Source organism: Haematobia irritans, chromosome 4 (assembly GCF_050003625.1).
Source record: "Haematobia irritans isolate KBUSLIRL chromosome 4, ASM5000362v1, whole genome shotgun sequence".
In the NCBI taxonomy this organism is placed as follows: Eukaryota; Metazoa; Arthropoda; class Insecta; order Diptera; family Muscidae; genus Haematobia; species Haematobia irritans.
The window spans coordinates 123,780,309-123,801,230 of record NC_134400.1 but is presented as its reverse complement, the minus strand read 5'-3'; the positions used below and the strand labels follow the sequence as shown (position 1 = coordinate 123,801,230).

The following is a 20,922-nucleotide window of genomic DNA, read 5'->3' as shown; positions in this document are numbered from 1 at the left end:
TATGTTTGTTTTATGTGAACATATTATATGTTTGGAAGCATTTTGAGCCCAAAAATATTATATGCTTGGAAGAATTTTTCCCAAAGACGATTGTGCTCATTCCCTAACATACTCGTAATTTTCACTTCCACGAAATATTTTAGTTCTTGGCACCTTTTTCTGTAATACAAATAATGTTGAAGAAATTATTCACTTTTATAAATTTTACCTTTCGCCTGCACGGAGAATCGAACCGAGGACCATACAGTTTGTAAGCCAACACACTATCCACTGGGCTAAGTAGCTGTTATAGTCACCAGTAGATAATTATCGTTATAAGTTACATTTATATAGCATAGTTTGCAGCGCCCACGAGCCCATGCAAACATAACATTATTTAACAGAAACATACATTTGTTTGCTACGTGGAGCAGTGGTTAGCATGTCTGCCTTGCATGCAAAGGGTCGTGGGTTCAATCCCTACTCCGACCGAACACTTTTTTGTTTTTTTTTTTTTTAATTTACACATTTATATTTATACTATATTAAATTTTTATAATGAAACTTCGAAATGTGGGTTATTAAAGATTTATAGTCAGTAACAGTGCATGGTATAAACGAAATTGACTGATTTTTGGATAAAATATTATTTTTTTATTGCAAAAATAATAATTTTGTAACAAAAACTGTTGGAAGGAATTCAAAAACTCTAACAAAAGAAGAACGTGGAGTCGAGTATAAACATACATAAAAAATTTTATAATATAAACATAAATTTATTTAGGCGTGAACACTTTTTTACTAGCATTTAACAACATCGCTCTAAAATGCCTTTTATTTTTCTTTAATAATTCATTTTAAAGAAAATAAACTTTTTAAATTGTTTTAGCTGCAAAACTCTAACTTAATGCCCGCTTTTATATTTGAAGGTGTCCGTCAACTCCTCGTGGACTACTTATTAATAAGGAGGAACTAAACTTTGTTGTTATACATTTTACTTTGTAATTTTTCACTATTTCCTCCTTATTTTATTTTACTGTCCCAACTTTAGAAAGAGTATAGTGCCCTTTTGTTATTTTTATGAAGACCCCTTTTTTCTTTTAACGAAAAATTGTGCCCATAGTGCCAAAATGATAAACAAAACACATGTCCACACATACATAAAATGCTGCTCTCAAGGCGAAAACACAGGCTTTTTTCAATTGTCTATTCTCTTGGTTCCGAATGTCCATTCTCTTTATTCAAATTAAATAATGTTTAGACTTAAGCATATCAAATTTTTGGCCTGATCATAAAACAGTTTTCTGAAACAATATACAAGCGGTTTCACAGAAATTGTTCTCTTTTGATTCTTTTGCTGTGTTATGTTGATATCTTTCGTCAATTCTCCCGGTTTCCATCTCTATTTCTTTCTCTATACTCTATCTCTGTTGCTCTCTGAAAAAAATATCACAACATATGTATGTTTAGTCGAAATTTGTAAATTTATATATGTTTGCATTCACACATATGATTTTTATGAAACATTTATGCTCCAAACATAATATATTCTAACATATTAACATAGATGTCCCAAAAATTTAGTGCTAGTCTGGGAACATTACATGTTTGCACTTAAATATATTGTGTTTCAAAATTGTGCCATTTTGTTTATATCGGAACATATGAAAAACATATTTTTCTAACAGTGTGTAGAAAATTTTGTCAACATTTTATTTTTATAGAACATTTTGTCAAAATTGTATTTCTATAGAAATTTTTTTTCAAAATATTATTTCTATAAAAATTTTTCTCAAAATTTTATTTCTGTGGAATTTTTTCTCAAAATTTTAATTCTATAGAATTTATTGTCAAAATTTTATTTCTATAGAAAAATTTCTCACAAAAATTTGTTTATAGAAACTTTTTCCAAAATTTTATTTTTATAGAGATTTAACAAAAAAGATTACTAATTTGGGTAGAATTCTACCAACTGTGGCAACCGTGGTGGTAATACAAATTTATATTCTAAGTTATATACGTTGCATATTCATGTTTTAATGTAATAAAGTACTTAGAACCATTTTTGTTTTGTAAAATTGTTTAAATTTAACGAAAAATATAGTAGGGAAAATTGTTTGGGAATGTATGGGAATGTATGGGAAAGTAGCCCTTGTAGGGTAAACCGAACATTTTCCCTGGCAACATTGACTATTAGCTATAGTCAGATTGACACAAAGCATCCATAGACATGTACCCCTTAATTTTCTTAAATATGCAACTGCGGTTTATCTCCCAGACCTATATGTTACCCCACAAATGCTTATGATTACTAATTCTGTAATGGTGGTTTAGGGTATGATATAGTCGGCCCCGTCCGACTTTCTACTTTACTTACTTGTTTTTATTTTGAGGAAGGCTCAGTGTAAGTTCCAAAATCCTTAAGGAAAGTTCAATATCTTTGAATCCAAGTAAACTTTTTTTTTGGTGTAAAAACCTCGCGCAGAGAAGCAACTTGTTTGTCACAATCTTCATGAAATCTTCGTCAAACATCTTTTTCTCCCACTCAAAAGAAAAATGGTCACAATTTTACCATTTATAATAACATTTGTATATTCTAGAATGTTATGATTTTTATAAGACATTTTTTATTATCTTTATAAGAAAAATTGTCTATACACTGAAAAAAAGCATGCCCGGTTCCAAAGATTTTGTCTTTACTTTAACAATTTTGGTATTGATTCCGAGCCAAAGAAGCGGAGAATACAAGTAAGGATACTTTTAAGACAAAATTCTCTTTTAAGTTAGGGTTTTCTGTACTTGCTTCTAGGAAGCAAATTTTAATTTTTCGTTTTTTCAGCTTTTTTTCTTCATATGCTATCAAAGTCCTTTAAAAACGAGTTAACAACAACTTTATTTTCTAAATTAAGACTCGACTTCCAGTAGAAATTATGATATATTTCAAGTAAAAAACATCTTTTAAATAAAGTGTTGAAAAACATGTCCTATATTTGAACGATTTTTTGCTTTGTAGTCAAGACGCAAAAAGACAACAAATTTAAAGACAATTTCATTAAATTTAAAGAATTTTTCTGAATTATTAAAGTCAAGTTGACCTTAGCCCAAACATTTTTTCTTTCATGTTATGATACCCATTATTAAGTGAAATCACTTAATTATAAGGACAATACGACTTCATTGAAAAGTTTATCGACTTTTGGACAAGGAAAAAAACTTTATATTAGAGAAATGCGTCTTCTATACTAAGCAAAATTTGCATTCGTGTTTTAAAGACGTAAAATCTTTGACCTCACGACAATATTTTTTTTCAGTGTATAAACGAAGAAAAATCTTGTTAAATTGCAAAAAAGTCACAAATGGAATGGTCACAATAACCAGGTACATACTTTTCTTAAATTCTATCATTTAAATAAAATAACATGTTCGTTGAATTTGTGTACCATTGAAATGATTATTGGCACAATACCTTTTTTCTCGACCAGAAAAACATTTTTGCGAAAACATAATATACGACTTTTTGCTCTAAATACGCATTAAAAGTTTGTGGTAAACACGTCCAAACATTTTGTTCTGTACGTTCAGTTAAGTCGTTGGAAGTGGTGAAAATTTATTACTTCATTATCGATATACATAGTTCAACAAGAAGGCTTTATTAATTAAGTGTAACTAATAGCGATTTCGATTGGGAAAAAAGGTGCAACATTCTCGAAATTTATAGCAAAATATGAAGGACACTGTGATAGATTTTGGATCCTGTATGTCTCACAATATTAGGAATTAACAATAACTTTGGAACGACGCTATCATTTGGTCGAAAATGCAGTGAGGAAAAAAGTAGGGTAACACCAAGGCAACATATTTTTTGCGAATCGAAAACGCCATAAGCGATATTTCTCTTTGTTTCTTATGGATTCATATTAAAACTTCAAAATATTTATTATTTTCATTATTTATTGTTTAAACAAAACCTAAGATTAATAAAACCACGAATAATCTTCGCTTAGAAACGGTGACGGAAGACACGACGACGAATAGTCTTATAACGATAACCATCATTACCAAATTCAACAATGGAAACTGGGGCAGAAGCAGCTGGAGGAATATATGTATTAGATGGAGAAGTTGCTTGTGGAGCAACATAAGAGCTGGCTGGAGCAGATGCGGCAGGTGGGATATAGGTATTGGAGGGAGCAGAAGCAGCAGGAGCCAAATAAGTATTAGAAGGAGCAGATGCAGCAGGTGGGATGTAGGTGTTGGAAGGAGCAGAAGCAGCGGGAGCCAAATAGGTATTATAAGGGCCAGAAAACGATGCTGGAGCAGCGAAACTGCTGACAAAAGAAGAAGCTGCTGGAGGAATGTATGTGTTAGATGGGGTGGAAGCAGCATGTGCTGGTGGAATATAGGTATTCACTGGAGCAGGAGCAGAGGCGGCAGGAGCAAATGAAGGGAATGAACTGGTATAGCCACCTTCAACACCGAAATCGCCATGCATCTGAGGAGCAGCAGAAGCATATGATGGAACTGTGCTAGTATAACCTCCTGCTCCACCGAAATCTCCATGAACTTGAGAGGCAGCTGGGGCATGATAATCATATCCGCCCAACTCAGAAACATCAGCCAAAGCGACGGCAACCAAACCCAAGGACCAAATAAAGAATTTCTAAAAAATATATAATTCAACAATTAATCGCCTTATACTTTAATGCCTATTGGCTTACCATTTTAAAAATTGTTATTTGTTTTCTTAAAAGCTTTCTGCAAAACTATTGATGCATTTGTGATATAGATTTGGTAACATAGTTTGGCTTATTTATATTGGTCTAAGCGCAATACAGTTTTTTTCAAATAATAGATCACTTTTTTTCTTGTTTTTAAATCGATTTTAGATTGAATTTCAATTTGGTTTCTTTGAAGCTTTGTACACGGATGAAAAAGGCTGTTTTTCATATGTTTGGCTATAAACATTATATGTTTGGAACACACATTTTTAAACACAATATTTTTGAGTGCAAACATATAATGTTCATAAACTAGCATAACATGTTTGGGACTTATATGTTAATATTTTAGAACATATTATGTTTGGGACATAATATGCTAGGATGCAAACATATATTCATTTAGAAATAGCCTATAAACATATATGTGTTTAGTAGCTTGGAGCGCTATTTAACAGGGAGCGATATTGAATTAAGTTGGTGGTTGTTGCTTGTTATTACAAAATTAACATTTTATTTTTCCTTGGGCAATTGATCAGCTACTTCTTTGATCCTTACAAACTGTGTGGTCCGCTGTTCGAATCCCCGTCCGGCAAAAGGTAAAATTAAAATAAAAAAATCATACAATTGAATAATTTCTTCCACAATGTTTGTATTACAGAAAAAGGTGCTAAGAACTAAAAAATCTCGTGGAAGTGAGAAAGATGTGGGGGAATATACAATTGGGCAGAAACAACATTTTGAGCATTCAGGTCGAAAACCTATGTTGTTAGCAACTATATTACCTATTTTTCAGGTAATATGTCATAACGAATTATTATAACGAATTATTTCATTTTCATAATTCGTTATGATTGTAAATATATAAATAAATAAATAAAATTTTGAGCACAATATTGTTTGGGAGAATTTTTTTTTAAGCATATAATATTTTTGGGTGCAAAATGCTTCCAAACATATTATATATATATGTTCACATAATAACATATTGTTTTTTGGAAGACAACATTATTGAATTTGGATGCAAAAATACAAAATGTTTGGAACTTAGACTACCCAAACATATATTGTTTAGACTAATATGCTTTCAAACATATTATATATTGGAAGAGATCAAACATATAAATGTTTGGGCAATACCCAAAAATGTATATGCTTGAAGCAAAATATGTTTGGGAGTATATGTTAAAGAAGCGATTTTTTGTGAGCGTGTAGACAGTCTTATTGTTGATGAATTGCTGATTTATGGGTGTTCATGTCTCAATCGATTTATATTGAGTGCACTTCGTTAATTAGTAGACGAAAACCGAAAATATTTTCTGATACAATTTCCATAATATTGAAGATAAATATACCAATTAAGATATACTACTAAATCACCTTGAAGTGCATAAGACACTAGCACCATTAATTTTGCAACATGTTCCATATAAATCAGAACAAGTTTACGTCCGACACAAGAGTACCTTCTACCAAACAATGCAATCATATATAAATAAAATATTGTCCTAAAGACACTAGCTCATAACCGCTGGATCTATGCGGATCTGCAAAATCATTTGCTTGGATCCAAAAATGGTGACCTTAACGTAAGGATTATTTTTTAGAAAACTAAATATACACAATATTAACAAAAATAATAAAAAGAGAATTTAATATTTTTGTTTGAAAATGTTTTTTAATTAAAGTTTGGAACTCATATATGAACTATATGTCCTCTCTTCATGTGCCTTTGTAAACAAACAGAGATTTAAAGAAACCCTATTCAAATTAACTGAAATGGTTAATCTTGAGACTAAAGATAAAAAAGTTTCAAATATAAGCGAAGATAAATTTAGAGTATATTCCATTCTTGTTTTAAAGTTTTATTTTTTAATAAAAAACAAGTATATACGGCCGTAAGCTCGGCAAGGCCGAATCTTATGTGCCCTCCACCATGGATTGCGTAGAAACTTATACGAAAGACTGTCATCCACAATCGAATTACTTGGGTTGTGGTATCTTAAATCGTTTTCTAAATCGTGGTATATATTAGACAAAAAAGGTATGTGTAGGTAAGACTACAAATAATTACGAATCGATATGGACTTTTGCACGGTACGTAGGGAGCCAGAATTGATATATGGGGGTCGCTTATATGGGGGCTATATACAATTATGAACTTGATATGGACCAATTTTTTTGTGATTGGGGATCGATTTATCTGAGGGCTATATATAAGTATAGACCGATATGGACCTAGTTAGGCATGGTTGTTAACGGCCATATACTAGCACAATGTACCAAAGTTCAACTGACTCGAATGAAATTTGCTCCTCCAAGAGGCTCCAAAACCAAATCTCGGGATCGGTTTATATGGGGGCTATATATGATTATGGACTGATATGGAGCACTTTTGGCATGGTTGTTAAATATCATACACTACCACCACTTACCAAATTTCAACCAGATCGGATGAATTTTGCTTCTCCAAAAGGCACCGGAGGTCAAATTATTATAATTATGGACCGGTTTCGATCAATTTTTGCATCGGTGTTTGAGGCCATATATTAAAACCACGTACCAAATTTTAACTGAATCAGATGAATTTTGGTCTTCCAAGAGGGTCCGGAGGTCACATCTGGTGATCGGTTTATATGGGGGCTATATATAATTATGGACCGATGTGGACCAATTTTTGCATGGTTGTTAAAGACCATATACCAACACCGTGCACCAAATTTCAGCCGGATCGGATGAAATTTGCTTCTCTTAGAGGCTCGGCAAGTCAAATCGGGGGATCGGTTTATATGGGGGCTATATATAATTATGTACCGATGTGGACCAATTTTTGCATGGTTGTTAGAGACCATATACCAACACCATGTACCAAATTTCAGCCGGATCGGATGAAATTTGCTTCTCTTAGAGGCTCGGCAAGCCAAATCTGCGGATCGGTTTATATGGGGGCTATATATAATTATGGACCGATGTGGACCAATTTTTGCACGAATGGTAGAGACCATATACTAACACCATGTACCAAATTTCAGCCGGATCGGATGAAATTTGTTTCTCTTAGAGGATCGGCAAGCTAAATTTAGGGGGTCCATTTACATGGGGGCTATACGTAAAAGTGGACCGATATGGCCCATTTGCAATACCATCCGACCTACATCAATAACAACTACTTGTGCCAAGTTTCAAGTCGATAGCTTGTTTCGGAAGTTAGCTTGATTTCAACAGACAGACGGACGGACATGCTCAGATCGACTCAGAATTTCACCGCGACCCAGAATATATATACTTTATGGCGTCTTAGAGCAATATTTCGATGTGTTACAAACGGAATGACAAAGTTAATATACCCCCATCCTATGGTGGAGGGTATAAAAAATACTTTGACGTGTGCATTACAATTTGGATTTTTGATCATTTTCTGTTCGTTTTTATTAAGAATATGGATAATTATAATAAAATAAGATCTGTATCCTTGTTTTAATTTTATAGAACTTATATTTAATGTAGGTTGCTTGGTCAAACCAATTTTATAGTATATTAAAGAAAACCATTTTTTGAAACCGATTTTGTGGCTCCGAATCAATACGAAAATCCTTAAGAGAAGGTCAAAATCTTTGGATCTAAGTAAACTTTTTATGAGTGTAAATTATGTACACTGTTCATGATTTTCCAAAAATAAAAATCAAATTCTGGGCAGCAAGTTCGCGATAGAATTCATGCTTGAGGTTTTCCTTCTTTATCGACAAAGTCATTCAAGAACTGATAAATACATTTTTTGTTCCACTTTGTCATACTGTAACACTTTTTATTTACATTTTTACAATATTTTATAATAGTTTGCTCAAAGTTTGATTCCAAATCCTGTTATGATTATGGAAATGACTGATATGTTAACGAATCATCAAATTTATGAGTCGTATATTATATTTGTGAGAAATTTTCCATTTTTTACCATAATGCTTTCAGTGGACACATTCGAACACAATTTTCTGTACTAGATAAGTCACCCAAATATTAAATCTCAATGAATGGTTTTCAAAGGAGATAAAACTGAAAAAGTTATTTCACGGAGCATTTTTGCAGCAAAAATATTGTTTTCTGGACAAAAATATGCATGGTTACCAATAACAGATACATAATTTTCGAGAAAATAATATGGTTGTGACAAACATGTTCCATGTTCACCGTCCATTTTTGAAACATGTTGGGGGTGATCATATTCCTCCTCTGGGTGCATGAGGTAAGGACTTCAACTATTATAAAAAATACTTGTTTCTTATTTTTTTTTTTTTTGATATATTTACTTTAAAACAAAATGAAAGATTGCAATAACATTTATTCTATACAAACAGTAAACCTCGTTTAGAAACGGTGACGGTAGACACGGCGACGAATGGTCTTATAGCGATAGCCATCATTTCCAAATTCAACAGTTGGAACGGGTACAGATGCAGCGGGAGGAATGTATGTGTTGGATGGGGCAGAAGCAGCAGGAGCCAAATAAGTATTGGATGGGGCAGCAGGGACTGCAAAACTACTGATGGGAGAAGAAGCTGCAGGAGGGATGTAAGAGTTAGATGGAGTAGAAGCAGCAGGAGCTGGTGGAATGTAGGTATTCACTGGAGCGGAAGCGGCAGGAGCAAATGAAGGGAATGAACTAGTATAGCCTCCTTCACTACCGAAATCGCCATGCACCTGAGGAGCAGCTGGAGCAAACGAAGGAACTGAGCTGGTATAACCTCCTGCTCCAGCGAAATCACCATGAACTTGAGAAGCAGCTGGAGCATGGTAATCGTATCCGCCCAACTCAGAAACATCAGCCAAAACACCGGCAACCAAAGCCAAGGACAAAATAAAGTATTTCTAAAAATTAAGCAATGATTAAACCGATTTCAAGATGACAATTTTAAATATCCTCACCATTTTGAGTTTTTTTTTTTTTAATTTTTTGAATGCTATCAGTAAAACAGTTATTGAGTTAGTGATATGGATTTGGAAATTCAACTTAACTATTTATATTGATCTAAACTAATTACTCCAATCTTCTATTCTAATTCTGGTTAACTTCAATTTATTGTTCATTTAAATTTGTGGCCTAATAGTCTGGTGTTGAATGGTTTAGTGATTTATTGGTTGTTCATGTCTTAAGCGATTTTTTTGCTATAGAAATTTCCAATTAGTAGGCAAGCAACTTCAATCAATTGTAACAAATTTTCTAAATACATATATTCTGCTACGAATCAGCTTTTTTTGAATTGATGAATGAATCTGTCTACATTCATTCATACATTTCGATCAGTTAACAAATAATCGCTCTGCACCTTATCACCTCACCTGAAGTTGAATGCGAACTTAAAGTCAAAGTTTAGTTCAGTCAATTAAGATAAAAACAGTTTTTTTCAGCAATTCTTTTCCGCACTTTTTAGTTTTATTATAAATATGTATGTCAAAGTACAAAATCTACACAAGAAGAAATTATTTCTTTATATATATAACATAAATATTTTGATTTCCACAAAATTGATTCCTTACTTCCCACACTGAAAAAAAATTGTCGTGGGGTCAAAGATGTCATGTCTTTAAAATACGAATGTAAATTTTGCTTAGCATAGAAGACGCATTTCTCTAATATAAAATTTTCCTTGTCCAAAAGTCGATAAACTTTTCAATGAAGTCGTATTATCCTTATAATTAAGTGATTTCACTTAAAAATGGGTATCATAACATGAAAGAAAAAATGTTAGGGCTAAGGTCAACTTGACTTTAATAATTCAGAAAAATTCTTTAAATTTAACGAAATTGTCTTTAAATTTGTTGTCTTTTTGCATCTTGACTACAAAGCAAAAAATCGTTCAAATATAAGACATGTTTTTCAACACTTTATTTTAAAGACGCTTTTTACTTGAAACATAGCGTAATTACTACTGGAAGTTGAGTCTTAATTTTGAAAATAAAGTTGTCGTTAACTCGTTTTTAAAGGACTTTGATAGCATATGAAGAAAAAAAGCTGAAAAAGCGAAAAATTAAAATTTGCTTCCTAGAAGCAAATACACAAAACCCAAATTTAAAAGAGAATTGTATCTTAAAAGTATCCTCACTTGAATTCTTCGCTTCTTTGGCTCGGAATCAATACCAAAATTGTTAAAGTAAAGACAAAATCTTTGCAACCGGGCATGCTTTTTTTTCAGTGCAGCAAAAACAATTATAAAATTGGAAGCTATACAATTAAAATGGCCATATGGCTGATATGTAATGTAAAAGAGGAAAACATTTATTTTATTATTCAAAAGCTAAAAATATCGGAAATAACATCATATTTTAGAATCTGACAAATCGACAAGGCCATATGCCAACGGATTGAGATCCGAAGATTATGTGGTAGAAAATATCTAAGGAACCTGCTTTTTAAGCCATTATTGGCTGACGCGTGCTGTGTTGGTTGGATCCTATTGAAATATATGTATATATGTTGAACCCTCGGGCGATGGATCCAAGCGGTCAGCCACTATCGGCGATTACGCGGACCACACCATTGCAATCGGTAGTGCTTGAGTTTTGGTGGCCAATAGAAATTTAAATTTTAAGCTGACCTTTTTGGCAAGTATAACCCATCATTTTGTTTGTTCACATACTGCTCAATTTGGAATAACTTTCCATCTTAAAAAAACCAAATTCAAGAACTGTCCACTTTCGTGCAAGCGAAGCAACAACCTTGGCTCTTTCTTTTGTAAGCTTATAAACAATAAAATGAACTGTTACTGTAATAAATCTGCCAGCTGCCAGCGGTTTAGATATTATAGCAAAGTTGGTATCAATATATATCAGCCAACCTGTACTGTAGGCACTAATATTCTGTTCTGCATTCAGCGCTATTTCTTATAGAAACCCAGTAAAAAAGCGTCGCCAAAAAAGTAATGAAAATGTTCTTTTTGGATCCGGAAGTAGTGCAAAATTAGCGCAGAAGCGATCAATTTAACATGGGCTTGTCATAGGACGGATGTCCACCATTTCAACAGTCGTTGCACTGAATTTGCATCACTTCTTACTCTGTGATTCAAATTCAGTGTTTTGGATGTGAATTACAAAATGTTGTCATATTTTGACAAATAAATAATTTTTATAATTTTTTTTATGCATTCTAACGCTTGTCCGAAACGTTTGAATTAAAATATTTTGAAAAATTCGCAATATTTCTTGAATGGATTTTGAATTTTTTTCGACAAAATTTCAATAATTTGTACCATTTTATATAGGCTTACTGTTTTTAACCTTTTTGAAACAAAAAAAATTAAATTTACCCACTAAAAATAAAAAAAAACGAGTTATAAATAATTGATATAAAAGAACTCCCTGTGTAGTTGAAATAAAGAACATCGTTGGGAGTACATCTTTTGGAAGTGCGTTTAAAGTTGTGCCTTTGAAAGAACTTCCAATTTTTTTGCTGGGTATGTAAGTCAACAGTGTTCTTCGTTTAAGCCTAGTACACCCAAAAAAAGTGACTCCACCAGAAAGAAAATTAGGTTTATTTTAGAAAATTTTAACTAAAATAGTTTTCTAGTTGCAACATGTTATAAAAAAGTTATAACTTTTTGTTAAATTGAAGAAAATTTATTCAAAATAAATAATAAATAATAAATCTTTTTGTCGTTTCAGAAAATTTCATAGGTTGAAGAAAAATTGTTAAGCGATTTAGCGCTGAACGAAGTTCAAGACAGGTAAAATTTTAGTAAAATTTACTCATTTCAGTGACTTTTGAACTCAATTTAAGCAAACTGTTCCCTATTTAGGAAAATCCCAGCAAAAACTGGGTAAGCACTAGTGATTCTTTCAGTAATACCGGTAATCAAAAAGTTACTACTTGCAGTATTACCTGGGATTTAAAAATAATAACTTACCTGTGTGTGCAAAAAGTGATTCTTTCTATTAATGCCGGTAATCAAAATCATATCTTGAGGTCCGGGTTCGGCTCTACAGTGGCCATCGTTAATAGTAGAGATAAGTAATGCCAAATTACATTTCAGAAAAAATTGCCAATAAAATATACCTTTGTTTTCTAAAGTTGTATAGTACATAATTTATGTTACAAAATAACATCATTGAATGGATCCATGTCATGGAGCGTGGTATAGTGTGTTGGATTACAAAACAACAGGGGTGAGTTCGCACTTTTTGGGTATCTTTATGGTAAAAATATTATTTTTGGAGAGCTGGTATGCTTGCGAAGAAGTATTTATTTTTCAACTGCTGGTATGCTTGCACGGAAGTACTTTCCTCCAATGGCATGCCCGTATAAAAGTATTACTACTGATACATGTACGAGGTTAGGTTAGGTTATGTGGCAGCCCGATGTATCAGACTCACTTAGACTATTCAGTCCATTGTGATACCACAGTGGTGAACTTCTCTCTTATCACTGAGTGCTGCCCGATTCCATGTTAAGCTCAATGACAAGGGACCTCCTTTTTATAGCCGAGTCCGAACGGCGTTCCACATAGCAGTGAAACCACTTAGAGAAGTTTTTGAAAACCTCAGAAATGTCACCAGCATTACTGAGGTGGGATAATCCACCGCTGAAAAACTTTTTGGTGTTCGGTCGAAGCAGGAATCGAACCCACGACCTTGTGTATGCAAGGCGGGCATGCTAACCATTGCACCACGGTGGCTCCCGAGGAAGTTGTTACGCAGTTGGCGCAGGCATACTTGTACTCATACCTGGTAATAGAAGTTTTTGCTGGAATATGAACTATTTTATCTTTTATCTTTTGTATACATCAATCAATATTTGCTCACATTGGGCAAAATTTAATTTTTTTTGAGTGTGCTAAGATCACGTTTGCACACGAAAAAACTGTTATACTCCATACACTGAAAAATATTGTCGTAGGTCGTAAGCTTTTTTTAACATTGGAATGCCATTTTTACGTCTGAGCAAAATTTTCGATATTCGAATTTGACATAAAAGACAATTATATTGAACTGATATTGCAATTGAATTGATAAGAAGAAACAAGTAAGGAAAGTCTAAAGTCGGGAGTGTCCGACTATATTATATCCTGTTCAACTTTTTAGTTCAACATTTTCCATACCATCTCAAATCCTTCAAATTTGTTGGGTGCTATACATAAAGGTTGATGTTACAATATACATATATTTAAAACTGACCCGGTCTGGACAAAATTTGTTGGGCTTCTACAAAATCTATAGACTTTAAGTTTAAGTTGGCTGGTGTGGAACACAATGTTAAAAAATGGGGAAATATTTAAATCTAAACATATATTTTCAGAATTTGTACAAACAAAAAATTCTTTGTACTGGGCAAACATATTTTATGTTTCGCCCAAGGTATATTTTTTAAGACTCCGAATGCAGAATTTTCACCAATATTTTCCACCCTTTTTATACCCACCACCATAGAATGGTGACGGGGGTATTATAAGTTTGTCATTCCGTTTGTAACACATCGAAATATCGATTTCCGACCATATAAAGTATATATATATTCTTGATCAGGTAGAAATTCTAAGACGATATAACGATGTCCGTCTGACCGTCTGTCTGTCTGGCTGTCTGTCTGTCTGTTGTAATCACGCTACAGTCTTCAATAATGAAGCAATCGTGCAGAAATTTTGCACAAACTCGTCTTTTGTCTGAGGCAGGTCAAGTTCGAAGATGGGCTATATCGGTCCAGGTTTTGATATAGTCCCCATATAGACCGACCTCCCGATTTGGGGTCTTGGGCTTATAGAAATCGTAGTTTTTATCCAATTTGCCTGAAATTTGAAATCTAGATGTATTTTATGACCATAAAGAGGTGTGCCAAAATGGTGAGTATCGGTCCATGTTTTGGTATAGCCCCCATATAAACCGATCTCCCGATTTTACTTCTTGGGCTTATAGAAACCGCAGTTTTTATTCAATTTACCTGAAATTGGAAATCTAGAGGTATTGTAGGACCACAAATACGTGTGCCAAAAATTGTGAGTATCGGTCCATGTTTTGGTATGGTCCCCATATAAAACGACCTCCCGATTTGGGGTCTTGGGCTTATAGAAATCGTAGTTTTTATCCAATTTGTCTGAAATTGGAAATCTAGAGGTATTTTAGGACCATTAAGAGGTGTGCCGAAAACGGTGAGTATCGGTCCATATCTTAGTAGAGCCCCCATAAGAACGATCTCCCGATTTAACTCCTTGGGTTTCTAGAAACCGTAGTTTTTATCCGATTTTCCTGAAATTGTAAATATTCTGGTATTTTAGGCTCACAAAAACGTGTGTCGGATTAAGTTTTTATCGGTCCATTTGGTAATGCCTCCATATAGACCATATTTCATTTCTTGAGGGTATCGAAGGCGCACTGATCATGAAAATTGCTTGAAACTCAGTGTAAAATTTCCAGATTTTACTTCTCGGGTGAAAATCTACAGATTTAAGATTTCAAATCAAGACGTTATTTTATAATTTTCTTGCACACTTAGAAGAAATGTTAATGATTCCTCTAAACCTCAAACAAAAATGGTTCTTATAATCTGATATAGTCCTCATCTTTAAATTTATCTTCGGGAAGTGTCCTCAAGTCCTCAAGCCCTCCTGAAATTTCAAAGGAAACCCTAATATTTGGTTCATATTGGTGGGTATTTAAGATTCGGCCCGGCCGAACTTACTGCTGTATATACTTGTTTATTCTCTCTCGCTCTCTCAGACGTTTCTAAAAATATATATATTTATACGAAATTTTTAATTTAATAGATGTTTGCATCCAGAGATAGTATATTTAAGAAATGTAATGTCCTAACTATTATATGTTCTAACATATTAACATGTTATACTTGTTTATGAACATTATATGCTTGCACTTAAAAATAATGTGCTAAAAATTTTAGTTCCAAACATATAATTTTTACACCCAAACATATGAAAAACGCTCTTTATCGTCCGTGTGGGTATTGCATATGCACTAACTTATAATACCCTGTTCCACAATGTGGCACAGGCACTAGCGTAGATAGACAATTTTCCTAGCTAAAAATTTATAGACTGAACTTATAACAGGTTGGCTGATAAGTCCCCGGTCTGACACATAGATGGCGTCGCTAGTATTAAATGCATATTATTTTTATATAGTACCAACCTTCAAATGATTCGTGTCAAAATTTGACGTCTGTAAGTCAATTAGTTTGTGAGATAGAGCGTCGTTTGTGAAGCAACTTTTGTTATTGTGGAAAAAATGGAAAGAAAGGAATTTCGTGTTTTGATAAAATACTGTTTTCTGAAGGGGAAAAATACGGTGGAAGCAAAAACTTGGCTTGATAATGAGTTTCCGGACTCTGCCCCAGGGAAATCAACAATAATTGATTGGTATGCAAAATCCAAGCGTGGTGAAATGAGCACGGAGGACGGTGAACGCAGTGGACGCCCGAAAGAGGTGGTTACCGACGAAAACATCAAAAAATCCACAAAATGATTTTGAATGACCGTAAAATGAAGTTGATCGAGATAGCAGAGGCCTTAAATATATCAAAGGAACGTGTTGGTCATCTCATTCATCAATATTTGGATATGCGGAAGCTCTGTGCAAAATGGGTGCCGCGCGAGCTCACATTTGACCAAAAACAACAACGTGTTGATGATTCTGAGCGGTGTTTGCAGCTGTTAACTCGTAATATACCCGAGTTTTTCCGTCGATATGTGACAATGGATGAAACATGGCTCGATCACTACACTCCTGAGTCCAATCGACAGTGGGCTGATTGGACAGCGACCGGTGAACCGTCTCCGAAGCGTGGAAAGACTCAAAAGTCCGCTGGCAAAGTAATGGCCTCTGTTTTTTGGGATGCGCATGGAATAATTTTTATCGATTATCTTGAGAAGGAAAAAACCATCAACAGTGACTATTATATGGCGTTATTGGAGCGTTTGAAGGTCGAAATCGCGGCAAAACGGAAGAAGAAAAAAGTGTTGTTCCACCAAGACAACACACCGTGCCACAAGTCATTGAGAACGATGGCAAAAATTCGTGAATTGGGCTTCGAATTGCTTCCCCACCCATCTGGCCCCCAGCGACTTTTTCTTGTTCTCAGACCTCAAAAGGATGCTCGCAGGGAAAAAAATTGGCTGCAATGAAGAGGTGATCGTCGAAACTGAGGCCTATTTTGAGGCAAAACCGAAGGAGTACTACCAAAATGGTATCAAAAAATTGGAAGGTCGTTATAATCGTTGTATCGCTCTTGAAGGGAACTATGTTGAATAATAAAAACGAATTTTGACAAAAAAAAGTGTTTTTCTTTGGTATACCGGAGACTTATCAGGCAACCTGTTAGGTTCAATTATTTTTAAAATATGAAATAAATAATTTTTAAAATATGAAATAAATTTTTATGAAATAAATAAAACATTTATTTATTTCATAAAAATGCACAAAAAATGGACATCAAAATAACACGACAATTAATTTATAATAAAGCAACTAAAAGTAGTTCCACACTTTTCTAAAGGCACAACTTTAAAAGCACTTCCAATAATGTCCTCACAAATTAATTATTTTAACTACACAGAATGTTTTTTTACTTCAAACAAGCGTTAGAATGCATTAAAACTCATAAAAAAATATTTATTTGAGAAAATATCACAAAATTTTTTAATTAACATTCAAAACAGTGAATTCGGATCACACCTTAAGAAGTGATGCAAATTCATTGCAACGGCTGTTGATACGGTGGACATTCGTTCTATGGCAAGTTCATATTACATTCATAGCTTCTCCGCCAATTTTGCACCACTTCCGGATCAAAAAAGAACATTTTCACTTCTTTTTTGGCGACACTTTTTTGCAGCATTATTAAGATATTCATTTATGAAACAATAGTTTTAATATCAATTACTACTTTTTAATTAAATTTTTAAATTAAAATATTAAAGGAGATTTAGTTATTCAACTAAATCATAAGTTCAACCACAGCTTTATTTCATAAATATCAGACTTCAAACATTGCCATCGGCAACTGCTACCACAACCCAAGTAATTCGATTGTGAATGAAAGTCTTTGGCGGAACTTTGTGCGGTTGTATATACTTGTTTAATTTTTATAAAAATGTAAAATCGTAAATAGGTTTTAAAATTCTGGGGGGCTAAAATTTTTCTGGGGGGATCTAAGTCCCCTCCCCAGAGACCTTCCTATGCTTATTGGCGCAGTGTATAAAAACTAAATAAATTAAATAATTGTTTCCCATTACCAGTACGTAAAATTTTAATTTAAAAGAGAATTGCAAATTGATGCTACTTTGACTCGGACCCAAAACAAACATCAATAGTCTAAAGACAAAATGTTTGAAACTGGACATGCTTTTTTTTCAGTGTGAGGTCTTTTTAATTGCTTTAACATAACTACAATTTTCTCTAAAAATACCATTAAAATCCATTAGCTAATAAATATACCTTTAATATATAGTATATTATTTTTTTAATTTGTTATGTATATATTTTAATTTAATTATATTTGAAGTGACCACATGTCATTAGCTATTCTCTCTAAAAGCTAAATCCACTAGAAAAGTCATTATGTCTTATTTACATACCACGAAAAAGTGAATGGGATTTGTGAATGAAGAAGCAAGTTGCTGCTGAAAAATCAATTTAACATAACATTGAAATGTCAATATGTAGATGAAAATAAACTGAGGAACATTTCGATTCTAGTTCAGAACTATTCTTAAATGTTTTTGGTTAAAACACATTAGATATAAATACACAAGACATTTCCACCATAGATCATCAAATTTTGTTTAGTTTGCAGTCGGATAACAAACGAAGAAAATTTTAACTTCCAAAATGGTAGTTCACTAAACAAATAAAATTTTTTAAAAATTTTATTTATTTATTTCTTTAATTCCTCTTTTTCATATATAGAAATTCATTATTTTGTCTTTGGCTTTGGTTGGTGCCGTTATGGCTGATGTCTCCGAGTTGAGCGGTTATGACTATCATGCTCCAGCTGCCTCCCACGATCATGGTGATTTCAGCAGTGCCAATGGCTACAGTAGCTCAGTTCCAGCAGCATCTGCCCCAGCAAATACCTATATCCCTCCAGCAGCTTCTGCTCCAGCCCAAACTTATGCCCCAGTTCCAGCTCCATCCAACAATTACATTGCTCCAGCTGAATCTGCACCAGCTCCAGTTAATACCTATATTCCTCCTGCTGCCTCTGCTCCAGCCAGTACCTATATTGCCCCAGAAGCTACTGCCCCAGTTAATACCTATATTCCTCCAGCTGCTTCTTCCCCTGTTGGATCTGTTGAATACGGTGATGATGGTTATCGTTATAAAACCCAACGTCGTCGTGTCTTCCGTCAACGTTTCTAAACTGTGATAATTGTTGTTCTACGAGTACATGTTTTGTTAAATTAATAAAAAAAGATTAAAAACACACACATAGACTTTTTTATAGCAATTTACTAACGGACCTATCACAATTTACGTCTATGGGCAGAGGTCTGTATCAATTTTTTTAAGGTTTGCGACTGTCGCAAAGTTGTAAACGTCGCAAACGTCACATACACGTCGTAAATGTAGCAAACATCGGAAACTCAAAATACTTCAGTCCCTTCAGCTAGAAGAAGTTCCAATTCTCAGGAATGTTCATAAAATTATTAACGAGTTTAAAAAGCCAAAATTGTTACGAACTACTCGATGGTGCAGTAAACGTGACGGTCGATGCTAGCTCATAGTAAACCCTTCACAAATTTTTGCAGAACCTGGAAGGAAGGAAATCTACTAAGTGAATTGCTGATTAGAGAGCATTTTATAAAATCACTATTTGATTTATTAGAGCCTATTTCCATACTAATTAAAAATTTTCAAAATTGTACTCATTCGATGATGCAACTAAAGCTTGGACATTATGAACCACGAAAAAAGTGGCGAATGGGAGATGTAAATCTAGTATACGAGTAGTTTTGAATACATTCAATACAAAATCATTTTTACATACCTATTATAGGGGAACCTAACTCTACACAAGGTTTACGACTTTTGCGACATACGTATTATACCGTCGTAAACGTATGTCGCTAAAGTCACAGTTTGCGACAGACCAACCCTGCCTATGGGGTAATCATACTAAGTTGTCCCAGGACGTGTCCTTTGGAATGAGTCCACGAAGCACAGCGCTTCGATCCCATACAACGAATGGAGGGACTTGTTGATGGTCAAAATGTGATGTCCGGAGGTCAAATCTGGGGATCGGTTTATATGGGGGCTATATATAATTATGGACCGATTTGGACCAATTTGCATGGTTGTTATAGACCATATACTAACATATATCGGATGAATTTTGCTCCTCCAAGAAGCTCTGCAAGCCAAATCTGAGGGTCGGTTTATATGGAGGCTATACGTAAAAGTGGACCGATATGGCCCATTTGCAATACCATCCGACCTACATCAATAACAAGTTTCAAGTCGATAGCTTGTTTCGTTCGGAAGTTAGCGTGATTTCAACAGACGGACGGAGATGCTCAAATCGACTTCACCACGACCCAGAATATATATATACTTTATGGGGTCTTAGAGCAATATTTCGATGTGTTACAAACGGAATGACAAAGTTAATATACCCCCATCCTATGGTGGAGGGTATAAAAACGATGAACCCACCAAGAAGAAAAATGTTTATAGATTTTAGAAACATTAAATTATTTTAAGAAATGTTTAACAGTAAAATTTATTAGGCATAATTAATATTTTTCACTTGTTAAAGACAATTTTGTAGTTTGAAGGAAAAAATTGTCGTTCAAAATTGCAAGAATGCCTTTAGTGCCATACGAAGTAAATAAAGTTAAATTGGCTTTAGTGAAATAGAGAGTTTACTTTTTTTGAGTGCAGTGTTGCAGATGAGCATCTTACCATCTTATCCCTGAAAAGATTAGATATATATTACAAGGACGGCATAAGGCAAGGCCAACAAAAATATCAAGTGAGCCATAGAACTAGGAGGAGTTTTCCAAACAATCAAATACCATTTTGTAACCATACCCTCAGAAAAAATTCAACGATCATTTTTTGCCGATTTAACTTTATTTTAGTTCACGAAAATTAATTTTTTGGTTAAATATTTCCAAATATTAGAAAATATTCATTATTTTAATTATTTAATGAGATGAACTAAAAATGAGAGAAAATATTTACATAATATGAGTAAATTTACTTGAATTATTTCTGTTTTGAACTTCGT

At 33.7% G+C, this 20,922-nt stretch overlaps 3 protein-coding genes across 3 annotated transcripts in view; 1 reads left to right on the top strand and 2 right to left on the bottom strand.

Annotated features, from left to right (window-relative positions):
* LOC142233362 (uncharacterized) overlaps nucleotides 1-18,458 on the bottom strand; it is a 49,168-nt gene extending 30,710 nt beyond the window's left edge. Inside the window, exons 1-3 of the mRNA XM_075304259.1 lie at nucleotides 18,441-18,458; nucleotides 9,063-9,560; nucleotides 4,039-4,639 (exon numbers count right to left, since the gene is read on the bottom strand). Of these exons, the coding sequence (XP_075160374.1) occupies nucleotides 4,039-4,639; nucleotides 9,063-9,560; nucleotides 18,441-18,458 (1,117 nt within the window). The remainder of the gene's footprint in view (nucleotides 1-4,038; nucleotides 4,640-9,062; nucleotides 9,561-18,440) is intronic.
* Nucleotides 1-20,922, bottom strand: part of Cpr73D (Cuticular protein 73D) — a 185,350-nt gene that overhangs the window by 115,891 nt on the left and 48,537 nt on the right. The window lies entirely within an intron of this gene.
* Nucleotides 18,639-19,052, top strand: LOC142233361 (uncharacterized). Its single transcript, XM_075304258.1, has one exon. It carries the CDS (start codon nucleotides 18,639-18,641, stop codon nucleotides 19,050-19,052), a length of 414 nt encoding a protein of 137 aa, XP_075160373.1.

Excerpts from the sequence above, each read along its gene's own strand:
- LOC142233361 (XM_075304258.1), top strand. The coding sequence starts at position 18,639 with ATGGCTGATGTCTCCGAGTTGAGCGGTTATGACTATCATGCTCCAGCT.